Source organism: Zonotrichia albicollis, chromosome 4 (assembly GCF_047830755.1).
Source record: "Zonotrichia albicollis isolate bZonAlb1 chromosome 4, bZonAlb1.hap1, whole genome shotgun sequence".
Lineage (NCBI taxonomy): Eukaryota > Metazoa > Chordata > Aves > Passeriformes > Passerellidae > Zonotrichia > Zonotrichia albicollis.
This window is the reverse complement of record NC_133822.1, coordinates 23,503,637-23,517,399: the sequence shown is the minus strand read 5'-3', so window position 1 is coordinate 23,517,399 and position 13,763 is coordinate 23,503,637. Positions and strand designations below refer to the sequence as shown.

The window sequence follows — 13,763 nt, the reverse complement described above, 5'->3', positions numbered from 1 at the left end:
ATGTTTCAAAAGACTGATTTATTATTTTATGATACATATATTACATTAAAACTATACTGAAAGAATAGAAGAAAAGGTTTCATCAGAACGCTAGCTAAGCTAAGAATAGAAAAAAATGATAACAAAGGTTTGTGGCTCGGACAGAGAGCTTGAGCCAGCTGGACTGTGATTGGCCATTAATTACAAACAACTCTATGAGACCAATCACAGATGCACCTGTTGCATTCCACAGCAGCAGATAATCATTGTTTACATTTTGTTCCTGAGGCTTCTCAGCTTCTCAGGAAGAAAAATCCTAAGGAAAGGATTTTTCATGAAAAGATGTCTGTGACACAGATCTGGGAAATTAAGTCCTTTTTCAGCAAGTAAAACAGTGAATGGAAATGGGGAGCTAAATTTACCATGCCAACCTTCTTCCAGTTCTTGACAATGCTGGGCGAACCCTTCAGCTTTGTCGAGAAAAAAGTTGCGTGGCTTTCTCTTGACTAGGGAGCTTTCAGTAAGTGGAGTTAGGGGATATTTCTGCTGACACGTGATGCACGTTTCATTGCTGCCAGATGAAAAATGCATCCTGTGCTGTCACCTCCCAGGGGCTCTGTGGGGGAAATCAGCATGATCACCATGGCACTGGTGCTCCTCTGAAATCATCAAAGCCTATATCCTCTTTTGCACATACTAAATGAATCCTTGGGGGAAAAAAATGAAATTAAGTAAAATACTTTGTTTTAAAGAGTATAATCCCACCATTTGAGCTATTTGCTGCCTGCAAGCAGTAGAAGAAGCAGAAGTCTGGCTAAAGGCTATCTCTAGAAGGAGGAATAGAACTGAGTCAGCAGGCATTAGGCTGTTTGGGACAGGGCTCTCTGGCTGCTTTACCCAGAGCTTGTTTAGTCTTGTTCTGCTACGCATTAGCAGCTTTCAGCAATGCACAGTGATTAGTGCTCTGTGTCTTTCCTCGCTGCTCCTCTGTGTATCCTGGGGCTAGGATTAGGTTACAGCCTGAAATGGCATGGTTGTCTGCATTGACTGAAAGCTGAATGGTAAGGGCAGAGTTTTGTTGATAGACTAAAATGTCTTCTGTGTTTGTTTCCCTTCTCTGGAAGAGGAATGACATTATTTTCATTTGTAGTCTTTCTGTTTCTGGTCTAAACATGTGGTGTCCAATTTCCTTCCCTGGCAGGTGACCTGGAAAATGAGGAATGGTGTCTGGCTACAGAGTTTACTCCAGCTGCAATAAAGACAGAGCCAGGGCTGTGTGAGACATCAGGCCTTGCTCCTTCAGTCAGTCTCACCGTCACGGCCACGTCGCTAGAGGGGGAACAGCCTGAGCTCCACACAGATGCCCTGGTACTGCAGACTCTGCTCTCTCTGCTCACTTAGCTTCTCCTAAGGCTGTTATTACCAGTGGGGGCTCTTTGGTGCCAGAGCTTGGCAGTTCAAGGTGCACAATGCAGTCTGTTCCAAGGGTTTTTTATGTTTGCTGGTGTCCCACCATTGATGTAAGAGCTTGTTGTCTGCATCTTTAACTCTTAATGTTTGAATATACAACTATGCTAGCCCCAAAGCTTGGGGCTCCTGGGTTTCTACAAATATTTGAATAGTTTCTAATGAACCACTTGTGCCTAAACTGCCTAATCCACTTGCTCTATGAAGCCTGTGACAAGCTAAGTGTCTTTAATAAGACCTTGCTTTAATGCTGCTGTGCCTTCCCCTGAGCAGAACAAGACTCCATGTTGGGATTGGTTGGAGAGTTTCCCTTTTTGCCAGCAAAGTTACTTTTGCTGTTACTGTGAAGCTTTAACATTTCAGGCTGCTGCTACTTCTGGACCCAGCAGCCTCACAAGGAGCTTTGTGATGCTTTTCTCACCCCAGCTGGAGCAGCCAGTGGGCATTCTAAAGAGCTCAGTTTGGCTGTGGTTGGGTTAAGGAGAGTGAACTCTAGCAGCTGATGGCTCACCAGACTCCCCAGCCAGCAGAGGAAGAAGCATGGCTGTTGTCAGCCCCTAGCATGCAATGTCAGTCCAGGCTGGAGGGGGTTGATATATGCTGAAAATAAATGTTTCCACTTGGATGTGGATCAGAAATAGGTGCAACAGAAATTATTTTATGAGAAACTTAAAAAAGCTAAAGCACAAGTTTCCCATAGTTTCTCCTGGCTTGAATGTGCTGTTCCCAGGACACAGTCCTGCTGTAGCTTGGGATGCTGTGATTTGCAGAGTATGGGGGTCTGCTGGTGGCTCACTGCTGTTGCATGGATTGGTTACACAGGTTACTGGGAGAGATTTTGGCTGCAGTTGGCCTGCTGGTGTGCCAGCCTGGCCTCCTCAGGCCTGGCACTGCAGCATACAGACAGGCTCTGGGCAAAGCTGGGCTGCCTGGTGCCCAGCCTGGTCAGTGGGGCAGGCCAGGTGTGTTCCCAACTTCAGTCAGCAGTGACTGTCTCTTTTCCTGCTCCTCAGCCCTGTGAAAGGAGCTTGGGTCCCAAAACATGGTGCTCAGTGGCTGGCTCCTTGCTCCTGCTCCCAGATGACAATGGCCTTTAGGAGGCTGTCCCTGACTCCCAGGGGTGTTCTGCCCTTGCTCAAACAGAGCCTGCAGTCCAGCAAATCCTAGCAGCAGCTCTGTTGCTAAGAGAAGTAATTGGAGTGGGTTACATGTTAGCTTTCAGTCTGAAATGTCATCTCTGAGGCGTAATCTTTTATTTTAGCTAAATATAGCAGTAAGAAAAGCCATAGTGGGAGTAGTCAGGGCAATATTCTCTGTAGCCTGGTTTAGCAAACTGTGTGAAGCAGTTAAAGCTTTGCCTGTGGCAGAGCAGGAGGAGAGGAAACCTCTCCATTTATGGAGAAGTAATCCCTGTGCCCTTCTATCAAGACTTTAAGATGTGTGCTCCAGGTTTTCATGCTGTTAATTTCTCTTTTCTAGATGAAACCACTGACCCAGAAAGTTCTTCCAGAGATTAAATTGGAGCCCCATGAAGTGGATCAGTTCCTGAACCTCTCTTCTAAGGAAGGTCTGTTAAATACCAAATGAAAATGTAGAGCTAGATGTCCAGCAAGTACAATAAGTGTACTTTACCCTGATTAAATATTTGGATTTCTTGTTCACCATGTCAGATTTTAGGCTGAAGCTACATTTTATAGGGATTCAACTCAGGCTATTGAAGAGCCAGAGTCTCTCTGATCCTTTATGTGAAGTTTTTTTCTTTCTTTTTTTTCCCCCCTCTTTTTCATCACAAAGAAAATTATCCCTTTTTCTCTGTAGGATATCAGTAGTTGTACTGAAGGAAGCTTGAATTATTCAAGTAAGGATTATTTAGGATAGAAAAGAAATCAATTTGAGGAGACTTAGTTAAGATATAAGAAACTTCACTGTTAACCTCTGATGCAAAAGCTGGATGTGAGTTTATATGAAAACAAAAGTTAGGTGAATCTGTTTGTAGCATGTTAGTTTTAGGAACAATCATTATCTCTTTGTACTTGCACTCTAATGTGAAAGGAGGAGCAAAGATCCCTACCCTGAAAGCTAAACACAACTAAAGTCATGAAAATTTGGAAGAGCCAAATATTTGGTGTGAGATCTGAGCAGATAACTGCTTTTCAGTTAGAAACACTTGATACTCTGTTAGTGAATTAATTTCTGTGGGTAAGTAGCACTGCTCCAGGGAGAGAAGCAAATGATGCAGCAGGTGGATAAAAGGATATCTCAACCCAGGAGTAGATTTGTTTGCTCACTTTGTGGGATTAAGGGCCTTTCTGTTTTTCAAATATGTTTCTTCTTCTGGCAACTGCAAGAGCTAACATTTGAGATAAAAAGAGTACTGTAGGTTTTTTTTTACTATTTTTCTTCCATCCTCCCTTACCACCCATTTGATCTTTTCAACTCAAATTTACAAAGCATAACAGAAGTGGAAGGTGGCAGATCAGCCCTGTATCTTCCTACTTCAAAATTAAATTGCTGTAAATTTAGCTCAGAAAGAGTGACTTAGTTATGGCTGTTTTGAGCATCTGCTAAATTGTCCATTTAGTAAGAGTGAGTGAGACATGCCCTGTTTCTCTTGGTCCATCCCCATTTGATCATAAGCAGCACTTTGACTGATAACCTCAGCTGCAGCCAAAAGAACCTGCTGTAGAATTATCTTGTGGCCCTGGATAGGCACTGTGAGAGAGGTTCCTGTGGTGGCTGCCTGTGCTGCTCCTGCTCCATCAGTGCACTGAAGCCTTTGCTGTCACTGGGTTGTCAGTCACTTCCCAGCTGTGCCAGATCATGTCCTTAGGAGGCCTTTCTCTCCTTCCTGATCATGTAACTCCTTGGATGTGATCCCTTCCCTTGCAAATACTGGCAGATTGTTTAATCCATGGCAAAGTTATAAAATACTATTGTTTTTGGAGAGAGAGTATGCTGGCTCAGAGCCCCTCTGTTAATGTGGTTTCCCAGGAAAGGGAACTTGTACTTTACATTATACATGAACCTCAAAGCACTTGAAGAAGAAGCTGAAGTGTAGGTAGAAGTGACTGGAGCATATGCACAGAGCCCTGTTTTGTCTGTCAAACCTAAAGATAGTTGTTGCATTTCATTCCTTCTTTGGAGACCTGCATGCTCCAAACCTCTTCCAAGTTGCCACTTCTGCCTGATGCATTTTTCAGCAGACACTCCCAAGTCCTGGGAGCAGTGTGGTGGTGGCTGTGGTGGCAGTGTGAATGGACACCTTTAACCCTTGTGTTGCTTTGTGTCTATGTTGCCCTGTAGCAGTGGATCCCCTGCACTTGCCTCCCACCCCTCCAAGCAGCCACGGCAGTGACTCTGAGGGAGGGCAGAGCCCGGCGCGGTCGCTCCCTCCCTCCAGCCCCGTGCAGCTCCAGGCCACGGCCAAGGTCGCGTCGCGCGCAGCCTCGATGCTCTCCAACTCCCCTCTCCTGACTGCACCTCATGTGAGTTGAGCTGCTCTCTCCTCCACCATTTATCTCTGTGTCTTTTTTTATTTTTTTCACTTTTTAAATTACTGGTTTTGACAGAGATTTCCTCACTTTCTGTTGTTGTTTTGATGAATTAATCTCTGGTCAAAACTGCAGATCTGGTAATTCTTGCTCACTGGCCTGTTCTGTTCCCACAGGGAACAGCATGTGCCTCTCCTCCAGGTTGAGACAGGGTTCACCAGTGGTATTAGGTTTATCCCATCATGGACTGTGTTTTGCCTTAGGGCCCAGCCCTGCTGGGTTGACCTGTCTCTGGTAGATGTGCATCTGTCCTCTTGTCATGTCATTAGCAGGAGGTGATCTTTAGGGAGGGATTTTCAGTAGTGTTTCTCAAGTGTCTCTATCCCTGTTTGAGCCAAAGGCAGTTATACTGTTGGCCTCACAGATGAACCAAGAACACCTGTTTTGAGGGAATCCTGTCCCAAAGGTTTGAACTCAGAACGGAAGTTACATGAAAGATCTTCCACACATTCCCAGTTGCAGGAGGCTGTTCTAGTGTAACAGATATAATCCTGTCTGTATTGGGAGGCCTGCTGCCTCTCCTCTCTAGCAACCTTTTCTTCTAGGATTGTGTGCACTTACTGTTTTGTTTTATTTTATTTTATTTCATTTCTATGACCTTCGAAGAAATTACAGGGGACTGGCCCCCTCATCCTGACAGAGGAAGAGAAGAGGACACTGATAGCAGAGGGCTACCCAATCCCTACCAAACTGCCCCTGACAAAAGCAGAGGAGAAAGTCCTAAAGAAAATCCGCAGGAAAATCAAAAACAAGGTAAATGTTAGTTAGCTTTGCTGGGTGGGTCCTACTTGTCCTTCATTTTAGAAAATGCTGCAGAATTCTGCAGTAATGGTCCATGGTACTGTTGAATGCTGCAAGTTGTCTTTTAACAAAGTACTTTTCTTTGTTCCTGAACACATCCATCAAATTGTCTGTCAGTGTGAGTGTGCCTCAGTGTAGGTATTTACCTGACCCTGTTAAAAATAGAGTATTTAGCAGGCAGGGTATCAAGTTGCTGTGGCTTGGCTCCACTTAAAAATCAGAACAATCCTACCCTTATGGTGGGCAAAGACCTCTGTATTCTTTGCATGATGAGGAAGGTGTTCTTTTCTGTTTCCTGTTTTAAAATATGACTCTGTATTACAGTGCACTGGTTTTTTGATCACTGAATTCAGTGACTTGAAAAGTTGATACCAAGGATGCCAAATGCCCTGCAAGTTTGGTTTTTTTTCCTTCTGACATGGGGAAGATCATAGTGGTAGGGACGAATGGAATTTTTTTCAGACCTGGCCAGCTCACTTATTTTAGAGGATTTTAGCACATATTTCACGGTTACTATATTCTGCTACTGGTTTTAGCAGATAGAGGTGTAAATTTGAGCACACTAAATTGGAATTTGGTCTTGTACTGTGTTTTTTTCAAAATTTTCTGAAGTGATGTTGTGCATTTCACGCACCACTTACATAGAATCAATCCTTTATATTGAGGAGAAATCTGGAGGTCCTTTGGTCAAAGCCCTGGCTTGGAAAGCAGGGTCAGCTTAGAGAAGGTTGCTCAGGGTCTTGTCCAGTCACATTTTACTGCTGCAAAGGCTGATGAGACCCCTGTGTCTGTGGGCACCATGTTCCCATATTAGGACACTCTTGTGGTAAAAACAAATAAATAGAATTCCTAATGTGTGATGGGAATTTCCTTTGCTGCAACTTGTATTTGATGCCTCTTGCCATTGGCTGTGTGCCTCTGAGGTCTCTGACATCATCTTTGCTGCACCAGATAGTTGAAGACAGCAATAAATCAGATTCCCTCCTTGGCCTTCTCTTCTTTAATCTGAGCAAGCCCATCTTTTTTCTTCCTTTTCTGAAATGTCATGTGCTCTGGTATGCTTATTATAGCAGAGCCCTGCCCCTGGGCCTGCTTCTGTACATCCAGAGGATTTGTTTCTGAGCCATGGACTGCACTGCTGTACTCAGCTGGGTTTTTGCAGCCCTTGAGCAGAGGGGGAAGAGCCCATCCTCTGGACCTGCTAACTGTGATCTCCTTGATGTAGACCCCTGTTTGGCTGGCTGCTTTTCCAGCAGGGGCACACTGCTGACAGTTGTTTGACTTGTTCATCAGGACCCCATGCCCTTGTCTGCAAAGCTGCTTTCTAATACATTCATGGGCTTTTTTCCTTCCTGGATGCAGGACATCATGCTGGGATCATCTTTTGGTATTTGTCCTGGGATATTCTCTCCAGATGAATCTGGTTTCTTTTTTAAGGTTAGCAGGGAATGATCTTTTTTTGTGTGATTGAAAGGAGGAGCCTTGCTTCAGAATGTGGAAATAGATCAAGTCAGTGCTTTGCTTGCCAGGAATAGAAATGAGAACAAGACAGATGCTGGAATCTCATAACACGGGGGCTTTTTACCAGTTTATTAATTCATCTCTGATGCTTTTGTTTTCTGTGCAAATATTTGGTGTTTTTCGTCGTTTTTCCTTAGATCTCTGCCCAGGAAAGTAGAAGAAAAAAGAAAGAATACATGGACAGTCTGGAAAAAAAGTAAGCCAGCCTCCTTCCTGTTTCAAGCAGGCCAATAGCACTAGCTGTGGGACTGGGGAGGGATCCAGCTGTGGCTGCTGGGACGGTTCCATGCACAGAGTGCCAGCTGCCATCTCGTGGCAGTGACTGAGAAAAGGCCCTGCTCCTGGCAGCTGCTTGGCGGGGTCAGGACCGTGCTAATGTGCCAGCAAACACTTCACACCTTAAATTAGGCAGCACCCAGCTGCATTGGCCTTCACCTCAGGAGTCTGTGTTGGCCAGTGGACAGGCAGTGTTCAGGGAAAGATGGATCCAGAGTGAGTGAACTGTCTTCCAGTGCAGATGAAAACAGAAATAGGAAGTGGGTGAGTCAGAACTGCCTGGGAAAATAAGCAGGACTCAGGAAAATAGCATGTGACCCATGGACTTCCCTTAGCAAGCAGGAGCCAAACCCCCAGTTAGTGATTTATATCCCAAATTTATCTTTCTTCCAGGAGATGAATATTCTAGTATTACTCTTATGCAATTCACCAGATGGTTCTGTTAAAACTCTTGTACCATCTTTGGTGATATCCTTGATGTAATTTCCATTTTTTTTCTTGTCTCTTTATAGCTCTGTCTTGCTTCCTCAGAGTTACTCTTCTGAAATTCCACCTCATGCATACCAGATATCAAGGATATTTTCTTTTCCCTTTTTAATTCTTGAAGCTATTCAGGATGGTTTTGTTTGTTTTCTTAGGAGTCACATATTTTACTTGAACCTCTTACATGTTGTATGACAATGTCCTTTAGTTTGGGGATTTCAGGGGTGGTTTGGAAATGGGTAGTGTCTTGGGACAGTCTTGAGCACTGTCCTTAATCTCATGGCTTATTAGCCTTTATAAACTTGAAATTTGAGGCTCTGATTTCAGAAGCATGGCATTTGCCAGACAGCTAATGCAACTTTTGCTTTGTGTTTCATGCTATGAAGTGTGATTAAATATTGCAACTAAGATTCATTGGTGTAATTGTTTCTTTAAATGCAGGCAAGATCATGGAGCTCTCAGTGAAAGTAAGTTTGGCTTGTTTTGCAATCACTTGAACAAATAACAGATGTTTTTGTATTTCTGTTTCATTGTGCTGTCTCCAGAGTTGAGACCTGCTCAAATGAAAACAGTGAGCTGCGTAAGAAGGTTGAAGTCCTGGAGAACACTAACAGGTAAGGTATGGACATCATCAAACAGAACTTGGTAGTGGGATATCACCATGAAAAGTGAAAATCTGATGGTTAAGAGATCAATTGAAATGTGAACAATAACTGTGTCTGATGGGGTTCATGTCAGAGAAAGATGTGGAATGCCAGTTACTGTGACTGCAGGGATATAAAGCATGGAAGTTTTGATGTCATATCTTAAACTGCCTCCCCAGCCTGTGGTGTGCTTGAGAAACCTTTTAGCACTCTTCTCTGAGTTCCTCCACTGCCCAGGGGAATGTAATTAGCAGTACAAAACAAAACAAAAAAAACCCTACAGTCCAGCTCTCCCAATTGTCTTTGTTTAGTGAATTTTGCCAGGAAGCCTTAATCTGAGACATGACACTTCCAGAATTAACAGTGCTGAAACTCAAGAGTCATTATTACTTCCTTGTGCACTACTAGATGTCATTGCAATTGTTCTGCACCCTTCTAACTATCTCACACCCCAGAATTTCCTTCATTTGGAGGGGAAAATCATCTTCTTGCTTCTTCATTTCTGAAAAAATGGGTGACTCAGTGGTGGCTTTTTCAAAGGACACATGGCAGAAGATGTTGTGTAGCTAAGCTTTTAATTTGATGTTAGCTGGGAGAGCACAGTGTCAATCCTGGCTTATGCTCAGTGGCAAATTCCAGTGAGTAGGTACCAGATGAGCCCACCCTCAGTACTTCCCAGTTAGAGGCATTTGCAGTGATGGCTGAATATTACCAAGGAACATGATGGTGACACTAAAGTGTGGGGGGAAGCTGGATTTTGAAGATAAGACCCAGGATCATGGAAAATGGCCCTAGAGCTGATCTGGCAGCCAGTGCATTGCTAATTGAGTGGCATGTGTTGTTTCTAATCTCTGGATCCAATCTCTAATTTCATGAAGCCAGACCCTGTAGCGCTGTGACTTGTTGCAGAGTGTCTCCCACACACTGCTCATGCAGAAAGACATCTGCTGCTTGCTTGAAGAGAGCCAAGCCATTCCTGTGCCTCTTATATCATCCTCCAGGGTTTGACATGAAAGAACCAGCAGCTAATCTGTAGGTGTGGAGTAGAGATGTCTCACCCAGAATCTGTCCCAGAAGGGACTGAAGCCAGCTTCTCTTAAGAAAAGGTGCAGCTGTAGATTATCCCCTTGGGGATAACATGTTATCAACCTGCTGTTGTTCTCCCCAGTTAAGATAAATTTGGCCAGCTGTTTTCATCTCTAAGCTATTGAGGATTCACTCAAGCTTTGTTGTCCATCCTTTCACAAAGGACCTTTGGCATCTTACCTATTATTTGATTATCTTAATTCTTTCATGCTAAATGCTCTAAAAGGTTTTAGGCAAGTGGTATGATCTCTAAATCCTTCATGCTTTCCCCATGTGGGTTGAGTTGCATTGTTTCCTTCCCTGTGCAATAGCACTGATATTGATCTGTAATCTCATGCAGAGAAGCAGATGTTCATCCTTCTGCACTGAAATTCTTGTAACTCATGATGATGCTGTTTTGGCTATTTAGATATCAACTGTGTCTAAAATCTGCTAAGGCTTATGTGTGAAGTGCTGAGAAATTTGTTAAAGTGCCTGCTTTATCAAACCTCAGTTTTGTAACATATCATATTATAGAGTTTTTCACCTTAACTCCAAAAAGCCACTTTTCATCTTTACTGTACAATTGTGCAACTGTCTCATGCAGAGAATGGTTCCAGGCCCTGGTTTAATGTACATTATCCACATCCTACAGTGAATTCAAAATGTCTCATTTCCTCATTGGTATTTGCACAGAGCCTTGGCATGACATCCAGAAAATGTTCACAGGTTTCAGAACTTGTCTTCACAGCATCCTATAGCTGGAGCTTGCATCTCCAACATACAGTCAGGAATCTAAGGAATCTATTTGGAGTGGTGGTCAAAATTTAGTGTCAATTTGGTGTGTCAGATATCCAGTTTTATATGTTTAGGGCTTTATTTCTCAAATATTTCTCTAGCTCAGTTAGGCACACATGTATCTTATTTAATATGCCCAAAACAGAGCCCTAGTTGACTTTAGCTGTAACTTTGAGTATTCATTTCAGTAAAAAATGAAGACATTATTGAACATATTATCTAAAATTAGATCAAAGCTGTTCTCCCATTGTGAAAGACTGTAAGAGGGGAAGAAAGATAACAGGAAAATAAGATTATGTGTTAAAATGATGCTTTCAGCTGTAGATGTAGACAAAGTTGGATTTTTACCTTGTTGAAAAGTTGGGCTACAGTTATTTACCTAGAAGTTAATGAACATGTGTTACTGTCAGTAACTATCATGTTTGTGTAGTCTAGCTGGATTGAGAGGAACTGAAGAGCAATTTCCAAAACATACAACTATTGAACAGCAGTTTCCTTTCAGTATGTGCAATCAGATTTTAAGAGTATGTTAATCTATATATAGAAAACATTTGCATAGATACATACCTAAGACTTAAGGGAAACCCTGCTTGCATTTCAAAATCTGGCTCCAAACCATGGAAACACGAGAATTTTTTTCTGATAAAAGTTTTCCTTCGTTACTCTCAGTAACATGAAAAAAATTAGAAGATTCTTCCTTGAAAGCCAGCCTTAGCCTGAAAATCTGGGTTTGAAGAGATGTAATGTCAAAGGTGCAGGTGTGGTCAAAAAAATTACATCCAGGAGCATCTCCCTTGGCATTCACACATCTTAAAAGATGAGGCAGGAGGCTGGCGATCAAGATGCCAGAGTTTTTAATTCTCATTACTCTGAGTGGGTGAGTGCAGCATTTTTGTCAGCTTTAGTATTAGAACAGTAGCATATGTTACCTCTCCTCATTTGTGTGACTCAATCCCTTAAAAGAAACCCATCCAAGTTCGTTCCTGGGCAGTTTTCTCAAAACTATGGAAGCCCATTATTCCATTCTTACCTGTTTTGTCTTATTGCCACAAGTGAGCCATTGGTTTGAGTAGCGTCTAAGCTCTCTCAGAAAGCAAAGGGTGTGAGAAGAAGCAGGTGTTGGGTATTGAACTAAGTTGTCCCAGTCACCAGGAAGGCTTGACCCACTCACATTTTGGCTGAGACCAAAGGCAGAAACTGCCAGTGATCATCCAGAGGGTTGCTAACATTCTCTGACCACCAGTGTTGTCTACCTGGGAGCCCTGTTTGGGCTTAAAGACCATTTTGAAACATCTGGTTCTGGGTATCATGTGTTGAGAATTGCTTTTGCCTCTCACTTTTGTTGATTCTGTATTTATAAGCATCTTGATGATCTCTTTTCCTGGAGAAATGATAGACATAGGATCCAGTGCATGTGTGGGTGAGAGTGTCACACATGGACAATGAATGCAGGTGGATGCCAGAGTTGCTCCCATGGAGTAACAGCAACCAACTGTGCTGGTCTGCACTAACAAGCACCTTAAAGGCAATGCCTTGTAAACAAAAATAGGATATTCTTCCATTTCTTCAACTCCCAGTCCCCTAAAGATCAAGTTGCACATCAGTCTGACCCACCAAAGGTTTATCAGCACCAAAGCTGCCAGACTTCACTGATTTGATCAGTTGTTTATTCATTTGAGACTGATAAAGTCATTTTAGCAAATTGTTTTCAAGGAGTAAAGGATGTAGGTTTAAGCTGCAGTGAGATCTCTTGCACCTAATTTCAGGCCACCATTACAATAGTTGACAAAGCTTGGCAGCCCTGGAGTAACTCCTTACTTACTTACTAGGGTTTTTATGCTGAAACATCTTTTATGAAAAAAATTGTGGAGATTTTCTTTGTAATTCACATGAGGGAAGATTGTGGATTTAAGTGGTCTTTTAGTTAAAACCTCACTTTGGGATTTGTCGCCATTGCTTCAAATGGGACAGGCAGAGAAGCAATCTCTGTGGAGAATTACAAGACTGAATATTTTTTTTCTCTCTGTACCAGAATTGGGTTTTGTTCCTCACACCATAGGAATCATCCTCTAAAAACTTTTGATTAGGATAAAGTGTTTGGTGTCCCCAGATGATGTTGTTTGGTTGTTTCTGTTTGTTTGCATCAATGTTGGATTTTAAACAGAAAGACTGACTTAAGGAAGTCTCCCAGGTGGTTCTGTAGTGACAAGTTTTCTCTCCTTAATTAAAGTATCACTGGGAGCAGAAGGGAAGGCTTGACTTGCTCCATACTTTGGTAGTGAAAAGGCCTCTTCTGAAGATGAATATTTGTGAATATGCACCAAAACTAAGACATCACTGGCAGACTGAGTTTGCTGGCAGCATGTGGAAGGAAGTGCAGGAGTCTTCAGGCACTTTACAGCTTTCCTCTGAGGTGCTTCCATTGGCAGGGAAAAGCGTGAAAGCTCACTCACACCTCCTACAGAATTGACCCTCTAATTGAATATCCCTGGGAAACGTGTCAGACACAGTGAAAATAATCCCTGTGGGTGCAAACCCCCTTAGCATGCTGTCTTGGCATTGCATTTTCTCCTGTTAGGACTTGGCCATAGGCAGTGTATTCCACTAAAAGCATTTGTGGCCTTTCTGCTGGGATTTAGAGGGTGCATCAGAGATCTGCTCCTTTTGCCTCTCCTGCTCCAGATCACCCTTGCAGCTGTCTGGTCCCAAGCTTTTGCATAGGAATCTTTTGACCTCAGAATCCGGTCTTCCACCATTCCAGATTCAGAGAATAAATGCACCAAGGAGTGTCTCATTTTGACAGTGGCAGGATAAACTGGTGTCATCTCTGATCAAACTTGTTTCTTGTTCTTGCCTCAGTTCTTGCTCACAGTTTGCAAATGCACCTGTATCCTGTCAGCTCCAAACACTGAGTCCTTGTCTGTAGAGAAGGAAACAGTAGCTCTGCTCAAACAGATAAGTGACTGGGAGAAGAAAGACATTTGATGTGAAGGAATTTGGTAAATAAGGTGGAGGATGAATCTTCCTCTGTCTGTAGAAGACCTCAGAATACCTCCTAATTACACTTTCCAAAGAGGCTGTTTTGTAATCAGCTCTCTGGGCCCACTCTGCCCAACAGGTTTTTTAAATTGAGCATGAAAAGGCAGAGATGAACAAACTGAGGAGAATTGCCTCTTCT

General features: G+C 42.9%; 1 protein-coding gene across 2 annotated transcripts in view; it reads left to right on the top strand.

Moving 5' to 3' along the window:
* Positions 1-13,763, top strand: part of CREB3L2 (cAMP responsive element binding protein 3 like 2) — a 74,428-nt gene that overhangs the window by 49,529 nt on the left and 11,136 nt on the right. Inside the window, exons 3-8 of one of the 2 annotated variants that reach the window (XM_014264063.3) lie at positions 1,181-1,347; positions 2,926-3,013; positions 4,753-4,931; positions 5,604-5,750; positions 7,457-7,515; positions 8,624-8,692. In XM_014264063.3, the coding sequence (XP_014119538.1) occupies positions 1,181-1,347; positions 2,926-3,013; positions 4,753-4,931; positions 5,604-5,750; positions 7,457-7,515; positions 8,624-8,692 (709 nt within the window). Of the gene's footprint in view, positions 1-1,180; positions 1,348-2,925; positions 3,014-4,749; positions 4,932-5,603; positions 5,751-7,456; positions 7,516-8,623; positions 8,693-13,763 lie in introns of both variants that reach the window. The other variant, XM_005482770.4, reaches the window with a different exon arrangement.